Below are 22151 nucleotides of genomic sequence, written 5' to 3' on the forward strand. Positions count from 1 at the left end.
TCGAGTATGCTGACACAGTATGATCATGTCTTGCATTGACATTCACAGTCTCTTTTGTTTTTCCTCATTGCTGTCACTACAGCCATTGCATATGAGCTTTGCAAATAAAATTCAGAATCTTATTTACATCTAAATGCAGGTGTGACATTTGTCACTTTTTCCAATTGAAACATTATCCAGTTGAGCAGTCTTTTGTGACTGAAGCTCATGCATTCATCCATTGCCTTGGCAGGCACCCTCTTTCAGTCACTTAGATTTTTACCAGCTGTTGTGTAAGCACAGCTGGTCTATGTTCTCTCTGCTTGGCTTTCACGCCCACTCGACCTATCTTTCTCATTGGCTGCTGTATTGACTAGTGACTACCTATCGCCTTGATTGGCTGCCTCGTCTCTAGGCAACCAGACACTTTTTGCCTCTAGCCAACCTCTCAGCCAATGGGATAGAATTGTAGCCGGCTGCGTCTCAGCGTTTCCAGACCTGAGCCAACAGCCTCGGCCGTGTTCTGCTGTCGGCCAGCGTCTTTTCCGGGTTTTTAGACAGTTTGTGGCTGGAAAAGGAACTCCACCGACGCGGCTGAATGCCACAACGGCCAGATTCCCGGAAACTCTTGCCCCCGCGGCAGTCAGCCGCGTGGGTGGAGCTTAATTTCCATCCACCAGTTGTCTAAAAACCCGGAAAAGACACACCAACAGCAGAAAACGTCCACGCCTGTCTGGTAGGTCTGGCAACAGCTTCTGTCGGTGAGACCATCGGCAAATCAGGGCACTGCGTGTGTACGCTTGTGACTGGCTCGGCCAATCAGGGATTGTGAATTGTCACCGGCACGCTCGGCCAATCGGAGATTGTGAATGTTTTGGTGATACCCTTGGCCAATCAGCAACCACTGTTTTTACATAAACATACATAGTTACGTCATTAGTCAATCCCTGATTGGATGATATACATAGAGCCCGTTTATTTTTTACTGGAAGTCTGAGGAGCCCTGGCAAATTCTTTTACTGTCAATTATTTTTAAGGTATGACAATAGTCTTTGATTCTGAAAATAAATAAATAGGTTAAATTAGTTAAACATCGTTCTTGGATGCATGCATTTGTGATATATTAATAAAATGCTTTTTATACTTTAATATGCATACCCCATTCATAGATGGATAGTGGTTGTAGGGATTGAATTACAGCATAACACATGGCAGTTGAAAGTATGTAATATGTTGGTTATGGGACAATTTCAGACCAGTAGCTTGTAACCCCAAACATTCCCACAACAGGCTATGTTCTTACTGGTAGTAGACTAGAAATAAACATTTAATATACTCTACAAGACATCAGGTCTCAAGTGTACAATCTAGTTGAGTCATTACAAGAAACACTGTCACCTTAGTTGTGTATTCATTTAAGTGTACACAAAATTGAAAAGTCCCATCTGCACAGAGCAAATCAATAAAAAATCTCTACAAACAAGAATATTTTTGGCCATTCACTATTTACAGACACAAAAACACACATTTTTTTGTATCCAGTTTTCTTTTTTTAATTTCACAAAACACGTGAATCTGAAACATGAGTTCATTTTACCTTCTGTGCAGCTATCAATCTCACCATTTTTAAAAACAGGAGAAGAAAAATAATTTACACATCTTTTAAAAATCATATCTACAAAAATAAAATCAAAGATGAAGACTAAGGCTTTACAGAACGAACAAAATGAAACCAAGAAAACAAATAAACATATATATATATATATATATAGAAAACAGTGGGGCTGGACTCTATATTACATTAGTGGACAAGATTGTGTTCTCTTTAAAAAGAATACAACGAGATGGTGGTTAAAGACGTTATGTGTATGCATACAGTAGTTTGCACTGTGCAGGGGGAAGGGATTCTCTGTGCAATATTTTACAAAAACAAAACAAAAAAGGTATAATGTTATTTAGCTAAGTTATAGCTTCAACTGTCATGTCATTTTAGAAGATATAAAGAAAAGAAAAACACTGATGAGTATAAAGTTAAGCAAAAGAGGTAGAAATTCCCAAAATGAAGAATGCTGTAGGAATGAGGGGAAAAAGTGGTGGAAAAAAAATAGTTTTACAACAGAATTTGTGCGTTTCATTAAGGGTGACATCTTGCATTGATTTTCAACACAAGCAGTTTGAGACAATGCATATTTAGTCCTTTGTTAAATCAACCTGACACGACGGAGGAGATGCTTAATAATTAGCAGCCTTAGAATTCTTCACTGACTGAACTCTCTTCAATTGGCATCTCATTTAGATTTTATTTATTACTTTGTAGTGCATGCAGTTCTACTGGAGTCCATGAGTGGTCATGACCCAATACAGGCTTTATTATTATTATTATTATTATTATATTATTACTTTTTATTATTAGGAAAACCTCCTCTGTAAGTTGTTTGAACCTGCTTGGGTAATGCATGTTTTGAAATGGTCCCTTGTTTTTTCTACCAGTACACATTTTTCTCCTGCTATTCTTTTAATTAAGCTTAAAAGTTTTTAACCACATAGCATTTGTTTTATCACAATGAATGTGTGCAAAATGAAAATCACTACAAATCTTGTATGCGCTAACACGGGATTCAGAAGGAAGACAAGTGACAGTTAATTTTCCCTCTCTGGGCAAAAAACATTTTCTACTCAAGTAAAACATCAGCTGAATCAGTGATCTGATTAAACTCAGATAAGAGGAGCAGTTGGTTTAGCTTAATTTTGGCAGTAATGTTTCCAGTTTCAAGGTTGGAAAAGAGCCTAGGTTCGTCAATAATGCTACTCTTCAAAATATTTGAAACCAGTTCAAATACAGAGTGAGTGTGTGTTCTGTGTTGGCTCAGCTAGATAGACAGTGGGATCCTCAACGCAGTCTAGAACCATAAGAAAACCAAAAGCATATAATATAGCCTGGGTCTGTACGGTATTGAATCAAAAAATTCAACATTTGAAAGCACACCGGTTGCACAGACCTAAACAACAAAGGCCTACAAGATGAGTTACACAACGTTCTTTTCTCAATTACAAAGAAACAGCACATTGTGTGATAGTCAGCAACGAGTATTATTAAATGGCAATTCAAATAACTGTGTTGCTCCAATATAACGCACAAGTAACAGCACAAGTATAACGAAAATACACTTTAACCATTATGCTGCGGCTCTGGACAGATCCACAACGTTACTTTGCCCACATGTACAGACTCTTTCAAATGGAATCTTTCAAACTTATTGGGCCCTGTTTTCGTCAGTGCTAAACCCCTTATCCCTAAACTTTGCCTTTATCATTTGGGAAAAACATAGTAATAATAAGACAAAGGTTTAGGGATAAGGCGTTTAGCAGTGACGAAAATAGGGCACATTATCTCTGGACCAATCAGTGTTAAATGTCTTGTGCACACTACTAGTAGGCCATACGCTTACTTTTCTTTTCATACATTATTAATATTGCTTTACTTTTTAGAACTTTATAAATTTTATATGGGAAAAGTCAATGGAAACTGATGAACCTTTAAGTTTGCTCAATATGGTAAATGACTAACGTCATAGTACTGACGTAGATAGCCTGGCGGAGATAGGCGCATGCACATTTCAATATTTTTTTCTCCTTTTCTCCCAATAAATATAAGTTCTGTTCTGTGCACGAGGGGAAGAGGGAGTGTGTTGCTACAATGCTACTTGGTAAATAGAACAGTCCCTTCATGGTTTTCAGGCTTGGGCGAGGTGGTTAGAGTAACATAAAAACGCTATATCTAAGACATGTGACACTGAGGACCGGGAGAATTCTCTAGACATTCATTCCAACCAACGAAAGGCCTCAACAGATAAAGTCCCAGGTGCTAGACAGTGGAACAGTCCAAAAAGGACATTTATCTATGTAATTATTTTTTTAATGTATTTATTTAGCTGATCATAAACAAAATAATTTGTGGAGCTTGATCCAGTGTGTTGCAGACTATTTCACTAATAGCTCACGTTCAACCAGAGAGGGTGAAACCAAAATAGTGAAATGGCCCTCCTGGTGTGCGTTGTTCTGGTTGGAATGAAAACATGCATAGCCCATTCAGGACAGGAACCCCTTTTGTGGTTCTTGTTGCCATCTACAGTATATAGCAAACATCGGCCTCAGTCCTAAATGGGATAGACACCCACCATGTCCCATGGCTGAATACCACTGATCTATGCATATTACTGAGTGGGACAGAGGGATGGCTGGTTCACATGTGTTACACTCAATACAGTAGAGACAGGCCTGAGTGACGCACAGGCAATTTCTAAGACAATGCAGAGATTCTACTTTTGACTTTGTTTTTTGGCAAGCTGTTTTTCTTCTCCTGGTAAACCTGCCACAGAGGGTTCAAGTTTTTTTTATATATATAAGCCTCCCCCCTTCAGTTTCTAAGCACACTGAAAAATTGCCTGTGTTCCATCTACCTTCTTAACAAGAACAAAAAAAAAGATGCATACAACTATGTATTCACTGAAACTGTTTGTTGTGGTAATCCCTGTGGGTCTCTAGAACAGCGCTATGGAAGGAGGGCCACAAACAACAAAGCTCTTCAGTAGCAAACAGCGCAGTAGTAGCAGTAGTGTTTTCTTCTATAGTCTCTCGAAGTCAGACCGTCGACTCCCACAATTTTTAAATGCTTTCGCAATGTGCAATGGAAGCTCTGAAAATGTTTCCGTTTAGTCTTTGCAGTCGCACAGATTTGTCCAAATGTAAAATAAAAATAATCAAAAGCCTATATAGCTTGTTGCTATAGAAATGGAATTTAAATAAAGTGTAGGCCGAAAGATAGTTTAATATATTTTTGTGAACGGAAATGACCAACTTCCCTTTTCTTTCAGCTTTCGGGGAGGCGTTGTTCCAGACTCTATATACTGTAGCATTCGGAGATTGTGGAATAGTTGTATGGCTACGCAAGACTATGTTTTATTTTCTATAACTTAATCTGTGATCAACAGGAGCGATATAGTGATCCATATGTTGCACCAACTAGTGGAGTCGGACAACGCTGACATGCGTAAAGCGCTGCGTTAAACGTCAGCGTACGTGTTCCCAAAAAGAACACACAAACAACATTTTTATTGTCTCTACCACAGTGCTTCTCAAAGTGGGGTCCAACTAAGGACCCTCCGTTTCTCTGAGAGTGTACAAATGGAAACCAAATGTTCCATTTGTACACTCAGTCGAATGTTTTGAGAACCACTGCTCTAACCAGTTGTGAGGGAGGAGGAGGAGAGCGTAATAATGGGGCCAGGTTGCGTGAATAACACAGACAAACGTTTGAGTGTTATGTTATATTGGTATCCTCAATGATGATGACCCAGTGCAAATAACCTGAATTATATACAGACACAGTCCTTCGGCTTCAGCGGTAGGTGAATTCAGTGTAAAAGCAACCGAAGATGGGGAGGGAGGGGGTAGGGATGCATAATTTGTGGGTAAAGTGCTGGGATTGCGGGTCCCTTGGTCTATTATTTACTTGAACAATTCAACACTTTCCTGCTCCCGTTTTCCTTCAACCAGCTCAAAGTACGCAAGTGACTACTAGTCCTCCCATCTTTCAAAATGTCGCCCACGTACGGTTCTCCTTCATGAACCTCCCCCGCATGCACGCACGCACACACGCCCGCCCGCCCCTCCGTTGTCCAGTAAGGGTTCTTCCAACTTTTCCCCTTTATTTGTTCTTCAAACCATCTTCCCTTCGCCGTTTCAACATTTCACTTCTCCACCTTTGATTTTTTAAACGTTTTTTTTCTTCTTCTTCCTTCATGTTCCACGAGTGCAGCAGGTGCTCGTCGCGACCTCGGCAATCGCGGGAGGTAAACCCCCCCCCCCCCCCCCCCCCCCCTCGATTGGTCAGGCGTCTAGACTTCCTGGTATCCCAGCACAGCGGTCCTTCCTGGGTTCTGTTACAGTGGGTGTGCATGCAGAGGCTGGGTGGGTGGGGGGGGGGGGGGGGGGGGGGGGGTGCAAAGGGGTGTGAGGCTGAGGTGCCTGACTGAGTCTGATCGCCAAGTACGTTACTGTATATGTGCGCGTGTGTGTACTTGTCTCTTGTTCACGCCAGCGACCAAGTGTGTGTGTCCGTCAGTTCACCGACAGTGAGGTTGACGTCAGAATCCAGTGGACTGGATCTTGAGTTCTGCTGGACTGCCCTCCTTGCCTGGATTAGATGACAAAAAATCTAAAATAATAAAATGATTCATACGTTACCGTCTAAATTATATCAGCTCTTCTTTCACAGGTATATCCATTTAAGCCATTCTTTAATTCAACCAAAGTAAGTTGATTTGAAAAGATTTGTAACGCTGAATACAAGTACTTAAATAAAGTACTTTTGCACACCTAAGGACAAATGCCTAGGATAGAACAGCCAACGTGGAGAAACACAAAACAAGTCTCACGTACAAACTTTTATTTATTCAGGGATCACACACATTCTTTACCAATGATTTTTTTTTAACTTTTACGAATATTTAACCCAATTTCCAGACACAATAATGAGTCTCTTACTCCTATGTGCAACGCCCAAAGACTGTCTGGCATTGTAGCAAAAAATAAGGCATAGAATATAGAATATGTAGATCTGTTCCGTTTGACACATCCGGTAGACATTAGGCTGCAATCGCGCAGCCCGTTTGGCGAAAAATGACTTACGTTACATAGTTTGTGTAATGTTATATTATGTTCCATCTCGCCCTTGTTTCTTTTACGCTGACCTCACGCCGACCACTCTGTGTGGCGGTTCTTGTATTCTTCATTTCAGTTTTACTGAGAATAAGGTTACCAATAAGTTTAGGGTTAGGCATAGTTTTACTGGGGTTAAGGTTAGGAATAAGGTTAGGTTTAACCGTTTAAGCATAATTTACTTAGGTTACTTTAGGAATACCAGGCTGAGCAGTTCCGCCGGATGTACGCCCGAGCGAAGTCGCCCTTTTGGTAAAAGGGCGACTTCGTTGGTATTTGTATGATGATACCCTGATGAAGGACAGTGACTGAAACGACACCCAACTACGTACCCCGCCGCGTCCTCGAAAGCCTCCACGGGTTGTGCAAGGACGCGCTGTGATTGGCCAGTAGTCACTTTGAGTGGCAGTCGGGGGGGGGGGGGGGGGGTCTAACATTCTTGCTACAACATTATTTACTATATCGGGTTGCAACTCGAACGGCCCAGAGGCTATCCTTTATAACTCTATGGTTGCGACATCCAAACCTGCCACAGTGAACTTTGGAGCCCAACTCACTCACCGTCCCCTGAGCCGCGGTCCAGAGATGGCGTCCTGGAGACCGTTGTCGAAGCACACGGCCGCTCCTCTGACTCCTGATTGGTTGAGGACTCTCTGAGGGTTTTAAGGAGCTCCTGGTGAGCCTTCTCAATGTCCTGGGGATGGATGGAGGGAGGGATGGACACAAGACGGTGCGCTTAAAACATTACAATTATTAGCTCTGGTCAAATTATATACAGCATATCGTTGATGCAGGCCAAAACTACCATTTTCATATTTCTAACGCAGTGCTTTTCAACCCTTTTCAACCCATTATGTATTTGGCATTTGAGCCAAGACCACCATTTGATGAGATTTAGCCTCTCAGACACAAATAATATTTTGTTGATAAAAAAACCCATACTGTTCCATTAGGTTTCATTTTAGGGTCCATTTTCCCGTGTACCACCTGGAACCACTTCAAGAACCACTGGTGGTCCCCGGACCACTGCTTGAAAACCACTGTTAACGCCATACTTGATCATACTACAGAGATACGCAAGCTCGAAACGTGGCGTGAGGCGGCACGTTTTGAGCTTGTAGAGCTGTTACTCTTGCCGTTTTTTAATTCGAATCCTGAGACATAACCGTTTTGGACATATGAGGTTTCATCCCATTACAAGGGGCTGTTATTATAACCCGTTGTCATCTCATATCTACGGTTCAGTAGGTCACTACTGGCCTACCAGCTCTGGTAGGCTGTTGTCAGCATTTCTGTGGCAGTCCATTGAGACCAATGTTACTGCATGTGCTGTCACAGGGCAGCGCCACATTGAAACATACCGTAGCACAAAACCCCGTCCCAGCACAAGCCTCGGCAGCAAGCCTCGCTAATCATAAAGACTTTCAACCCCAACGTCCTGGGTTCTAAACAGTTCGGAGGTGCGCCGTGAGATGCAGACTTGAGGCACGAGAGGTACCACTGAGCGAGCTAAAGCGAGCGAGTTGGCGTACCGAAAGTTGCGAAGGTTGGCAACAACCTAACCTACCAGAGCCTCCTGGAGGGCCAGTAGGGACTACTGAACCGCCATCAATAGGATGATAACGGGAAGATCGGCTGACCACACATTCAATGGCGCAAGGCACCTCACCCTGGCTGGTATTAGTAACTCACCCTTAGCCGGTGCAACTTGCCCATCAGCACCTCGATGGTGTGGAAGATCTCATCTACGTTAGTGATGACGTGACTCTGGGGGCCCGCCTGCTCCTCCAAATGGCACAATTCCACGTCCTGCTCCTCCTCCGGCTGCACAGGGAGGTCCGACAGGTCGGTGTCTGTGGCGCAGTGCGCTTCCTCCTCCTCGTCCTCCCCAGGCCGGCCTGGGGAGGACGACAGCACCTCCTCCTCTGGGGGCAGAGGGAACAACACCGCTGCGGTAGTAGGGGCGGTGGGGGTGGCGGGGTCGTGGGAGTCATCCGTGATGCTCTCGCCGTGCTCCGTTGGCATCACCAAGTAGAAGACGTTCCCTGAGACATACAGACAGGGCCTCGTCATTATGAGAGCGAGGACGCGAGAATGCCTTCTTGATCAGTAGTACTCAAGCACCCAGTAGAACTAATACATTAGGCTAAAAGCGTATCAACATTTTAAATGAAGCGCTAACCTTCCTATGGATTTCTTGTGTAGCAGGAGACTGACGCGTGTTTATGACTGAATTAAACCACCGTCGTGGTTCTGAACTTCATGGACTACCAGCAGGGAAGGAGTAGGCCTCATCATATGCATGCAATGTCATATGACACACACAAATATGCGATACTTTCCTGTGATTGTCCAAGCTTTCCAAAACTCCCTGTAGTCTATAGTGTATTGTTTAGTGTGTTACGCAACATTCAGTGGGCACAAAAGAAACTAAACCAGTATAGTATATTTGGAAAAATACTATTTGATCCCAGTTTGGCAGGACAGAAGACTTTCAACAAGGATGTGACTGCATTGAGGTGCCTACAGGACACTATCTGGTTACCATTACGCTGCTCTGTGGCCTCGCCTCTCGGCTCAGATGATTGGTCGAAGGGGAGGCCGACATCATCGGTGATGTCGTCAGGGATAGAAGGACAGCCCGCAACCACAGCTATGCAGAGGATAGATGTGAAGAAGAAGGTAGTGCATGTGTGCGTGTGTGTGGAAACAGTATGGGAAGTGTTTGTGTGTTGCACATTAAGTGAGAGGGAATGAGGAGCAGGCAGAAAAAGAAGTAGCAGAAAAAGAAGTGAATGAGAAACCACCACAAAAGAATTATTCAGAGTGTGTGTGTGTGTGTGTGTGGAAATCATGCAGAGGAAAAGCCGGCCTTTGCAGAAAGTTTACCCACAACACAAAGAGCCAGTTGCCAAGTTCATTCAAGTCTCTATTCACCTTTAATTCAGTCAATTTAAAATACTAACCAATACCCAGGCCAGAAGTGTAATTAATTGCAGCACCTAAGGGTATGATTATTTTATCACACCGTACAGTGAATATGTAAAAAAAAAACACGTTTTGTTGAATTGGCTGAAAAGAAAGTGAATGGTCAACCTTGGTAGAGCGACGGGACACTCAATGATTCCTAGAAGTATCTTTACCTTTCCTCATAACCTGAAAACTACGCTGCTGTTGCTCCGCCTCCTCCTCGGGGGGCGGGGCCTCAGGAGGAAGGCAGTCGTCCTCAGGCTCTGCATCCCATTGGTCGGTGCTGCAGCTGAGGACGGTCTCCAGGGACTCGGGCCTCTGCCGGTCATTGGCTGCCTCGTTGGTGGGCGTGTCGTCCGAGTCGTGGCTGCTCCAGTCGTCCTCTTCCAGATCTCTGAAGATGAGCTGCCTCAGCGTTTCCACTGTGAACAACAAGCCAAAGAAACATGCATGTAGGAGCAAATAACACAGTCCGTGTCTGCGACTCCGAATGATATGATATAGTACTTTATTGTCAGTTCGCACTGAAATTTGTCTTGCGGCCCAGCGGCCTTGTATGCAATCAGAAATTAAAAAAGGGCACAGAGCAATGTCCACAGCTCAGTCTAGTCCTGGCCAAAAACCTGATTAAGCCTCAAAGTCGACTGATGGACAATGGATTGTTGAAAAGTTGATTTCAATAACATCACATCCTTCAGGTTTTGACATTGCTCAACTATGTTCGACACTGAATGAGTTTAAGGGGTATAAGTAACTAGATAATTTCTGTGGCATGGTAATTAGTGGTGTTGGTAGAACTGCCAACACCACCGCCAACAGGCTTTCATTCTCACCGTCTTGGAGAGCGGCCTCTGCCACGCCAAGAGCCTGCACATCACCGCAGAGGAAGGATGCCGATTGGTCCGTGGGTGTGGTGGGTGTGAGAGCTTCATCGCCATTGGAGGAATCCGTCCCCATGGAAACCGATCGCTCAGTCATAGAGTCATCTGGGGTTGGGGAGTTGAACCAATTGTTAAAAACTAAGAAGAACATGATACCGTTTTCATAAAGCAAAATCCAGTTACACATTTTACTAGTGGTGTTTATCAGTGGAGGTTACGGTAGATCATTTGTTGCTGACGATAGCTGTTAGGAATGAAGGGTTGACTGAAATACTGTACAGATGCTTTTGCTAAAAATGTTATACTTGTTAATGAAGTAACTCTCACCTGAGGTGAGATGGCTGCTTGGTGAAACCGGGGAAGAGTTGCAGATGCCAGGGGAACTGTGAGAGACACGAGACATCCTATTTACCAGTGCTTATTAATTCAACAATTGAAAACAAAACTAGAAGTGATGCGGTCCTCCACATACACACAAGGAAATCTACATCTGCATTCTATTGATTGATTGATTGAACATTTTATTTCACAGTAGGCAGATTGGGTACATTTCAAACGAAAGTCAATACAGTTACTTTGTGAACTTATTGTCTTATTTGTCACACTTATTCACAACATTAAAGACATAAGACGTTACATTTACAACAGTGACTTGAAACAAAAAATTACATTCTTATATTTTTGATAATGCATTAATCATTAGTCACTCACGATATAGGTGTGGTGGATCCGTGATTGGTTAAAGGTGACGAGCCTCCTCCAGCCAGTAAGATAGTCTTTTCAAGTAAGTCTTTCCAACTGGAAAATGGCAAAAACCCCAAATCAGTCAGAACGAGTTAAACTAGCGGAGACAGACAATTTAACCCATTTAGACCTGAGGATATGTCTGGGTTGCCTTAGCTTTTAACCACTTTATATTATACTTTATCTGTTGAAAAATAGCAGATCTACAAGCTCATAGTGCGGCACCGAGTGTCGTGCTACGAGCTTGTAGATCTGCAAATCTTTGAATATATATTCGTTCACAGTGAACATTTTTAACTTTAATCTTTGCTTCTGGGGGGGTCCATGGAACAAAATATTTCCAGATGGGGGTTGGCGGCCTAATAAGAATTATTTGTTGGGGTCCTTGACTGGTTTTTCAGAAAACTGTAAGAATGTAAGTAGAATCTTGTCTCAGGTCTTACGTGTTCTTCTCCGAGGAGGTCCCTGCTACCAGCTCATAGATCTGCCTCTCCATGGTGCTGATAACATAGAGGGCCTTAATGTCTGGGGAGATCAAAAACGAAACACACAGAAATGTCATCCATCGGAGGTCCAAACTAATCTTTAGAAATGTATAGATATAAGGCACAAATTAAAATAGAAAGTTAACTGAATAAGAATGAAAGAAAATTGAAACTTTTCAATTAAAAAAAAAAGCTTTGCAACGTGTTGTGAGCTTGTAGATCGTGACACTCAAATGACAAAGTCCTAAATAGTTAAATGTTAGTTAAGTTGTTTGATGGTGTTGTATGATGGGTAAACAAAACATTAAAGGAAAGACAAATTCAGAGGCAAGGAACAGGACATGAATTCATGTCGGTTTGTTGATTTACAGTATAAGAAAAAAGGAAAGAAAAGAAAAAGAAAACCGTGCTTCTCATTTTATGTGATTTAACCCAAATGAGCAATATGAAGTTGGTCATTGGTTCTAATGGCCCGATCCCCTTTACTTGACATGCTTCAACAAACCTGTGGCCACATCGCGAACCAACAGCGAGTCCAGCTTGATGAGGGGGCTGAAGGAGGTCTTGGTGTCGGCGCCCCCGCCTCCGCCCCCGCCCAGCCAACGGGACGGGCAGCGGAGAAGCAGCCTCTCGTCTGGGCCCCTCTGCAGCAGGACCAGGCAGTCTGATAGCAGCAACGCCTGGATCTCTGCATGTAGGTAGGGAATAAGAATGGTGAATAGTTAACACCTATTTGACGTTTGCACACGTCTCCATAATTACACCCGTAGGACGTGTGGACACGTTTTTAGGTCCTTGATTTCTGACTTCACCGAGCATCTCGTTGCTCGGTGCTTCTAAAGAGAGAACAGACTTATTAGCGCGAGGTAGTAGTAATGGAACAACCTCCCGGTTTTGGGGGCTTTTCAGAGACGTTTCATCACAGAATGGAGCCATGGAGGTCAACGAGATGCTATTTTTGGATTATTAATTTCGAATTGATTGTACAACGGAGCGATATATGTTGTTAATTGGTCTTAGACTAGTTACATCATGACTAGAGCTGGGACTCGATTAAAAAAATTAATCTAATTAATCAGAGGCTTTGCGATTAATTAATCTAGATTAATCGCATTTTAATCGCATATCATTATTTGACCCGAGAACAGTGAGAAAGCAATTTTTTCAAATGGATTTTGGTATTATGACTTTATGAGTAAAGGAATGAATAGTGAATACATAAACTTCAGCAACAAAACATTGTTTATTGTGTCAGACGAAGCTATCTGTAGCACTTTTTGCAGCCCCATATCTTCGACCACCGTAAGTGGTCTACAGTTGACTGCAACCCAGTAAGCCAGGGAGTTTGTTATTTTGTCAGACTTGGACTTAGTCATATTGCCTCTGAAACCAGGCATCAGGTCGAGTGTAGGTTGCGACGTTGAAGAAGACGGAGTAACGTGAACTTCCACGCTAGCAGCAACATGTTTGGCATTGATGTGATATGTGAGGGACGATGTGCTGCGGTGATAGGCAAATTCTTTGTTGCATAATATGCATACAACTGCATTTCTGTCCACGCTTCCATCCGCTCGCTTTTTAAATCTAAATTTCCCACTAAATTTCCCAAGCTGCGCGTTCTTATTTGGGTCTGCATTCATGCTAACGTGTGCCGTTTCAGTTTGTTGTTATCGTCTAGTACTAGCGGAAGTGAATGCTCAGACAGCAATGTTGCTGCTGGGTGCGTCAGCATCTTAGGTAAGTGGAAACGTGCGCCCAGTGAGAAACGTTCCGGTTCGGCGGTGAAAACAAAATATGCGATTAAATGCGTTAATTATTTTAACGCGTTAATTTTTCTGTAGTTAATTAATCTAAATTAATCGCAATTAGTCCCGGCCCTAATCATGACATGTTAAGTACACAGTAGAGCTGTGTACTTAATAAGGTGTTTCGTGTGCATGTTTGATTCTGTATCTTGTGTATGTATACATGTATAAATCCGTACCTAATGTCTTTTCTTTGCTGACTTTCCAAGTGAGGGGACCCTCGTGGATCATCGTCTTTGTGCTCAGATTAAGACTCTGTTGGAAGCAGCAGTAATACAAAAACAATAAATTAGACAGGAGTGTGTCTGGACGTGCATACACGCACAGTCACACACACACACACACACACACACACACACACACACACACACACACACACACACACACACACACACACACACATATGCCAGATAAAGTTGTTGACCTTGAACTGAGGGGCAGCATCCAGCCTGCGCTGGTACTGGTTGAGTCGTTGCCGGTGTTCCGTTATCCGGACCACCTCGTTGACATCCTGCAGTATACCACGACAATATGCCAGGGCCTGCTGGAGGTACGGGAGATCCGACGAGCCAGCTGGAGGAAAACCAGAGGGTTTTATTCACCATCTAACTATAAATGCACCACGTCTGTGTGTACGTCTGTATACCACATAACTCCAGAACCGTTCGCCCCACCGACTTCAAATTCGACACACGCGTTCCACACCACCACAGGGAGTGCAGTGCCCGGCCTTGAGTCGGTCGGACCCACGGTTGTCCAGAACCGCCACAAAAGGCCTCTGCCCAGGCTTTGGACGAGGCCCAAATTAGCCACTCTCACACCTGATCACCCCTAGATCTCCATATATGGAGCTGGCCATCACAATGCTGTTCTGACATCTGCATAGATAAGACTCCATATTTGAGCATGCCTGACAAAGAACGCCATACTACAGTATGGAGTTCAGTAGGGGCATAAAAGGGACACAGACAAAATAACTGTGTGGGGATATGCATTTCCAACTTGCATCGTTCCAAGTAGGCCAGTGCCCAACGGGCGCTCTGGTTATAACGATGCAATGAGTCTCTAGTTGCACAGTGGTAGCACGTTAACCACAACCTCGTAGCGTCCTCAGTGTGATTCTCACTGGATGCCCGTGTCGGATGCATTTCCACACCTGTGTGACCACCTTTCCACCGGGATACTGCATACTCAATTCATAATTAACATTCCAATTTTGGAGTTCTGGCTCATGGACTAAGAACCAAAAAGAACTGAACCGGTTCCCATTGGGAACCAACCGGTGGAAAAGGGGTCTGTGTGTGCGCGTGCGTGCGCCCTGCACTCACCTTCTGTGTGTTTGATGATGTTGTCCAGCAGTAGAGGATACTTGGTTAGTCTCTGCATCTCTGACACCAGCAGGTCTTTGAGCTGCAGTCTCCTGCAGTGAGGGCTGGCTTCACACTCCTATATGAAAGCAACACATGCACAGCTCAGTTCACCAGTAAACACTAAATGCTGTTTATTTATTTATTACCTGTGGAAGAGTTGGAAGTAAAAATCTTGTCAGACACACATGTATGTATACAATATTATTTAATATATATATTATTTATTTAAATAGTGGAAAAATTGCATATAGGCATTAGGAAAATTGTCCCAAATTGTATTGGTTGTTGGTTGTCAGGGTGACGCCAACAGACGGACCACGAAAGTTATGTGGCTGGTTTCTTTTTCTCTTCAGTGGGTTGGCCAGGCCTATCAATTTAAAATCTTTTACATAATTGACTATTGGCATATGAAGAGACCAGTGTTCATTTTCTTCACAATATTTTGAATAACACACCATTTAGTCTTAGTCCTATTTAGTCATCTGAAAAACCTTAGTCGACTTAGTCTTTAGTCTTAGTCAACAAAATGAACACTGGAAGAGACTGATGAATAAATGGTAAATGGTGCATTTATAGATTTACATAGATTGTGCATTACATTCACCCGTTCACAGTTCACAGTTCATTACATTCACCCGTTCACAGTTCACACTGATGGCGGAGGAAAACATGCTAGGCACCAACCTGCACATCGGGGGCAATTAGGGGTTCAGTCAGTGTCTTGCTCAAGGACACTTCGACACAAACTCAGATTCTTAACCAATGTAAGCCATCTATTAGCACTTATCTGTCAATCCCAATGTTTCATTTAGCAAAAATACAACTGAACAGGCACCAAATTGTTGTTGTGGAAAGTAAACCGAGTTATACTACCGTAAAAGTATATTATCAATCCTAAATCTAATATCATCACACATGGTTTCATTTCATATGTCATCTCATTATGTCATATCATAAAGACATTATGTCATATATATAATATAAATGCACCATGTCTCTGTGTGTACGTACGGCTGTAATCAACGTAACTCGAAAAACGTTCGCCTCGGCGACTTAAAATTTGACACACGTGTTCCACACCCCCCACAGGCCCGGTGTCGAGTCCATCAGATAGCCTGTTGTCCAGAACCAGTACAAAAGCCTCTCCCCGGGCTCTGGACCTGATCAACCCTATATCTCCATATATGGAGCTGGCCTGTTCTGACAATCACAATGTTTGTTCTGACATCAAAATGATGTTCTGACATCTACATAGACTCCATGTTTGGGAATGCCTGACAAAGAACTCCATATATGGGTGTGTTACCTGGATAAGGTGCGCAAAGCGTGGATCTTTTCGCTGCTTGTTCTTGATGAGCTCCAGTGCCTCAGACTGCTGATTACACAGCTGGGACACGTGGTCCAAGAACTCCTCTCCTGCTGGCCCCTCAAACTGAGACACACACAGACACAGACAGACACACAGACACACAGACACACACACACACACACACACACACACACACACACACACACACACACACGCTAAAGTGATTCCCTCCAAACAAGCTTTACCATAACAACAATTAATCACTCAAGCTTAGCCACTAAGACTTGCGTTCAACACTTTAGCAGAGTCTCGCCGTACCGCCCTCTTTCAGAACGACCAGCGGCCCAGAAGAGTTTCCCATTCATTTTTTCCATAGACGTTTCAAAAAGTAATTATTTAAAGACCTTTAAGCCTCAGACAAAGCCAACTCGGCTCCTGACAAATCATGGCAATAAACCAAAAAAATTGGGGACCGAACAAATAATTAGCAAGTAAAAGTCAAAGAAACAAAATAAAGTGTTGTACCTTGCACTTTTTTTCTTTCTAATCATTTGTTCGGTCTTTAAATAAATACTTTCTGAAATGTCTATGGGAAAAATGAATGGGAAATTATCTTCCGGAACTCTACAAAGTAGAGACGACAGGTTCAAAGTGGCCGAGACACAAGGGGTTGGGTTGTACACAGATGCATTAATAAACAAACACTCACCCTGGCAAACATAATGTCCCCGATCTTCTCAACGACAGGGGATTCTCTTCGCTTCTTCATCGCCTCACAGAGGTTTGCTGCAACATAACACCAAAACAGATGAATGAGAGAACTGAATCAAGTGGTGACTGTACTGTTCCCAAGTGGTTGCACCACTCAAAAAAATAATCGGCAGGGAAGAGGGTTTTCTTATTGATTACTCAAGTGATAAATGTGTTAAACCACTTTGGTCTGGCCGGGTTTTACAACACACCTGTTTAGATTCAAACTGAAACGTGGCTCAGTCAGACCTGACCTGAACTCAGCTTGAACACCAGCCTGTTGCAACAGTTGTGAGAGCAGTGACTTTGGACTACATGCTTTAGAACAGTGAAGAAAAAAAAAACTAAAACATGAATAGCATTTTTATGGCGCTCAAAGCGCTTTACAATGGTTCATTCATTCATACATTGGGAGGTGAAGTGGCGAACAGTCGACGCCAGCGTCCTCACTTCCCACACCAATGGTGGCAAGCTCACACCGACCAACTCATTGGAGGCAATGTAGGGTTCAGTGCCTTGCCCAAGGACACTTCGACATATGGACAGGAGGAGCCGGGATTCGAACCGCTGACCCAGGGATCATTGGACGACCTGCTCTACCTCCTGAGCCACAACCGCCCTACCTAACTAACATAGGGGCGGCAGACAGAACATATCACTCAGTATTATGCCTCAACAAAACAGCAAGTGTGCCTCTATGTTAAGTCCATTAAATACAATCATACATATTGTGCCTATATGTTGGGTCCATTAAATACAACAATCCATATTGACAAAGCAGTCCTATGGGCAGAGATTTACCATTACCAGTGCGACACACTGCTCTGAGTCTGAATACATATTTGCTCCGAGTCTGAATACATATTGACCCAAATGACAACTGGTTTCAGTGTACACAAAGCAGAGCTAGTCTTACTAATGCAGGCATAGTATGAGAGGCAGACACGTATGAGAGTGCATGCAGAGACAAGCACACATACAGGTCATGCACGCTCATACACAGTACATTTTGTTAGATATAAGGAAATTAGGACGACAATTTTATAAATTATATTTTTAACCATGACCTTAAAAGCCTTACTTTATACTGAGTTATACTCATTTGCACGCCAATGTCACAAGCTCAAACAGACACGGCATTGTGACCTTGTAGAGCTTCGGTTTCAGCTTCACCAAGCAGATGGCTGCTCTGGGCCCCTAAACCTAACCTCTAAATGCCTAATCCTAACCGAAACCCGAGAGAACTCAAATTATATATTTTTTAACCATAATATTCATCTTCTTTTCTACTATACTTCTGGGGACATTTGGTCCTCACAGGTATAGAAATACAAGCGCACGCCTTCAACACATACACATGCTTGTAGATCTGCTATTTTTGCAAAATCGTGAAAATGTGTGCAAATCTTTGGAAATGTATTCTTTCACATTGAACGTTTTAACACACTACACACACCCACCATGGAGCTCGTAGACTTGTTTCAGGTTGGGGAAGATGCAGGACAGCTCGTCTGGCCTCAGGACGTCCCTCATCTTCTGGAAGAACACCTGGTCTAGAACCCTCAGTGTCCTCAGGTGGGACGCCTCCGTCGTAAACAGTTCTACGGAAGAGGAGAGTCGACAAAGGGGAATTCAGTTGGATTTTATTACGATAATTTTTTGTTTAATGGATCTAGATATTTTTAAGTGGTGCAACCACTTCTACAACCAGCTCGCAATGTCCATGTACCTGTTTGTTTGTTTGTGTACGTCAATGAGCACGAGTGGTGTGCGCATGTCAATGAGCACGAGTGGTGTGCGCATGCGTGCGCGTGCACCACTGGTGTGCGCACGCACCCGCACCCGTGTGTGTAGTGCCGTGCATGTGCGCGCGCACCACTGGTGTGCGCACGCACCCGCACCCGTGTGTGGATGTTGTTGCGACATAAATAGCGTCAATGCTAGCAAGCTAAAATATAGCCATCCTTGCTCTAGAAAGCACCAATGTTTCCATCTAGACCACCGGATTATCAGCAAAAACCTCCGAAAACGCGCTAATGGACCAAACCATGGAGAGCTCCGTAGATTAGGAGTTATTCAGCTTTTAGAGAGGGGAGTTGCACCACTTGGTTCACACAGGTGTGATTTATTTCATATTCGACTGTCTAAAAGACTCTTAACTATTAAGGCTGGCAACAGACAGGTTGCTATTTGAACATAATGTACATGATCAAAGGCATTTTAATTAAACACTTAAACCCTAGGGTCCCCCAGAGGTCGGCTCCTCCCCCCCCCCCCCCCCCCCCATTTACACCAGAGAATAGCCAATCTACATGCTCACGTGTGTTGTAGCACACTATGTGTGAACTTGTAGATCTGCTATGTCGTCCACAGATGTCCTAGGACGTCTTTGTAAAAAATAAATAAAATACCCCACTTCGCTACTTTGCCCTCAACTGCAAAAATCGCTTTCCTTCAACCTTTTACATAGGGACACTGAAGTGTCTTGAACAATGCCTACACATTACCATTGATTGGATTTTGATGGGGACAGAGAGATGGAGAAATATATACAGAGATAGACAGACCACCATTTGATGAGATTTAGCCTTGCTGACCCAAAACTAAAGACTTTGTTATTGTTGGATAAAAATGTGTCCACATAATTAACTTACATTCTCTAATTGTGTAGACTTTTTGTAAATTAAGTAATGCAAATGTTTAACAATATTAATCATTCCTGAGAGCGTAAAATGAAACCAAATGGACCCGTTTCATTTTACACTCTGTGTCATTTAGCTGGGGACCACCTGGAACCCCAACCCGGTGGTCCCAGGTGCAGGTCTTTTTTCCGACAGCATATTGATCCGAAACCTCAATCCTAACCTAACCCTAACCGCAAGCACGGGAGCAGCGCATGTCGGACCATCGCTTTTTCGCATCGCAACGAATGTCCCTCCGCTGCGGATCGGATCGTTGCCCCGTCGGCTAGAATGCTGTCGGAAAAAAGGCTGCCACCCGTGGTCCCTGGACCACTGGTTGAAAACCACTGTTCTAAATCTAGATGGCTACTAGGCACCAAGCTGTAAAAAGAAGTCATGGTTCCGACGGTGGGTTTTACCGTAGATGACGGCTTGTCTGTCCACCTCCCGCGGGCTGATGGTGCAGAGGAGCTGAGGAGACACGGTCTCCTGCCAGTTGTGACCGTCGCTCACCTCCTCCTCCAAGGCCGAGACGTCTGGGAGCAGGGCCAACGGAGTCTCTATGCTCCTGCATGGGAGGACACAAACACCGTTGTCAGTTTTCATTCATCATTGACATTTTGGCAGCAGCTACGATGCCGTCACATGCAAATGCACAGGTGCAAGTTATATTATTCAGAGCAGACAATCATTGCTAGTTATTTTGTCCTCCTTTCAATTGCTTCTGAAATTTGACAATTCACATCTTGACACACATCTCTCATGATAAACACCTGTGTCAGTTTATTAAGTGTAAAACTGGAGTGCAATCTCCAAGTTAAATGAACATTACGGACTTTCCCCCCAAAAAAGCACAAAAAGAAAATCTTAACCAATGAAATCAATTGATCAAATCTATGCAGGCTTGCAGGAACCCACCTGCGTCTGGACCTGGGGGTGTATGGGGGCGTTGCAGTCTCTAGAGACCTGAGGATGAGAAAGAGCAGAGAAATTGGAGGGGTGGAAAGAGAGAGAGAGAGAGAGTGCTAAGCAACCCAGGGATCCCAGCAATTGTTTTTGGTCGTCCAACAGTTTCTTAACCGGTGGGAGGAGAGAGGAGACACAAATATACCAAATCCATAGAGTATTAAAAGGATAGAGACTGAACTGGCGCGAAGCTCCGCCCCCTCCGCTATTCATGTCAGTGGAAGTTGCTCAGTGTTGAAGCACCCGGAAGGCTGCCGGAAGGACCGTCGATTTTCGCATGTTTTCGCTGATTCAGCATTTGGACACCAAATTTTGGTGTCGTTCTTGATTGTGTTGCGCGCACGTGAATCACATGCACGCGTTTGATTTTTTTTCCCTTTTTGATAAGATTTGATTTAGAAAAGCAATCATAATAATACAACATTATAATGAGCGATTATAGCAAAGACTTATTTCCACTGAGGTCCTCTCACACTGAACGGAACAATACTTTAACCTGTTTTGGGCGGGAACCCCTTTTGGTGTTTTAAGCATTATGTTATAATTTAGCTATTGAAAAATAGCAGATCTGAAAATATTTATTTCAGAAAACTGGAGGATTTAGAGGATTCTTTTTTTATTTCGAGGTCAGGCCTAAATGGGTTAAAATACATAACAGTACATCACATCAAGTACGTCCCTATCCATCCCTCTAAGATGAGACTTTATAGGGGAACCTGGTATAGCTCCAGGGCCCTCGGAGGGGTTGATTCAGCACTCTGTGTGTGTGTGTGTGTGTGTGTGTGTCCTCTCACCGTGCAGAGCTGCTGGAGGCCGAGGACGAGGCGCTGTGCTGCAGAGGTCTGGGCCCTGCCGGCCCCTCCCTCTCCTCCCCTCCCCCTCCACAGTCCTCCATGTCCACGTCGCTACGGGAACGAGGCACCACGAAGTCCGGCCCGGAGGAGGAGGGCACCACGCCTCCCCCCCGCCGCCGCCCCTCCCCCTGGGCCTTCAGAGACTCGCTGCGCGCCAGACGCACCGAGATGGTAGGACTGAAACACACGCACGCACACACACACACACACACACACACACACACACACACACACACACACACACACACACACACACACACACACACACACACACATTGAAAGAGAGAGAAAGAAAGATTGTTATACAAAGTTTGGTATGATTTGAGAGAGAGATGGAAAAGAGTGGAAAGTAATAGAGAATATATAAAAATCGTTATAGATTTAATTTCAAGGACAACAATGGAAATTAAGTTAATTTATTTGGTTTAAATATTAAATTAAACAGGGATGGGACATGTAAGATTGGTTCATATTGTAGTTCTGGAATGAAGTCTGCAGTCAGGAGAAATGATCTTAAAGACGTAGTGAAATGAAAAATGAAATGTTTTCTGTCTCTCACTTAGAAACAGTCCACTCACGTGGATACTAACGTCCCATAGCCTGAAGGGTTGCGATGCTCTAATTGGTTCAGAAACAC

General features: G+C 43.6%; 1 protein-coding gene across 6 annotated transcripts in view; it reads right to left on the minus strand.

Moving 5' to 3' along the window:
- Positions 1-1350: 1350 nt before the first annotated feature.
- arhgef11 (Rho guanine nucleotide exchange factor (GEF) 11) overlaps positions 1351-22151 on the minus strand; it is a 40032-nt gene continuing 19231 nt past the window's right edge. For 3 of the 6 annotated variants that reach the window (XM_080791951.1, XM_080791949.1, XM_080791948.1), the window contains 19 exons: positions 21455-21691; positions 20613-20660; positions 20114-20262; positions 18474-18614; positions 16973-17049; positions 16261-16386; positions 14913-15030; positions 14009-14157; positions 13764-13839; positions 12285-12467; positions 11738-11819; positions 11262-11348; positions 10878-10933; positions 10503-10655; positions 9843-10091; positions 9245-9352; positions 8392-8744; positions 7261-7393; positions 1351-6196 (listed from right to left, as the gene is read on the minus strand). In XM_080791951.1, coding sequence (XP_080648077.1) covers positions 6126-6196; positions 7261-7393; positions 8392-8744; positions 9245-9352; positions 9843-10091; positions 10503-10655; positions 10878-10933; positions 11262-11348; positions 11738-11819; positions 12285-12467; positions 13764-13839; positions 14009-14157; positions 14913-15030; positions 16261-16386; positions 16973-17049; positions 18474-18614; positions 20114-20262; positions 20613-20660; positions 21455-21691 — 2596 coding nt within the window. In that variant the 3' untranslated portion in view covers positions 1351-6125. Of the gene's footprint in view, positions 6197-7252; positions 7394-8391; positions 8745-9244; positions 9353-9842; positions 10092-10502; positions 10656-10877; positions 10934-11261; positions 11349-11737; positions 11820-12284; positions 12468-13763; positions 13840-14008; positions 14158-14912; positions 15031-16260; positions 16387-16972; positions 17050-18473; positions 18615-20113; positions 20263-20612; positions 20661-21454; positions 21692-22151 lie in introns of all 6 variants that reach the window. The other 3 variants (XM_080791950.1, XM_080791952.1, XM_080791953.1) reach the window with 3 other exon arrangements.

The sequence above is a fragment of the Protomyctophum bolini genome, assembly GCF_963924005.1.
Source record: "Protomyctophum bolini genome assembly, chromosome: 20".
NCBI classification, from domain to species: domain Eukaryota; kingdom Metazoa; phylum Chordata; class Actinopteri; order Myctophiformes; family Myctophidae; genus Protomyctophum; species Protomyctophum bolini.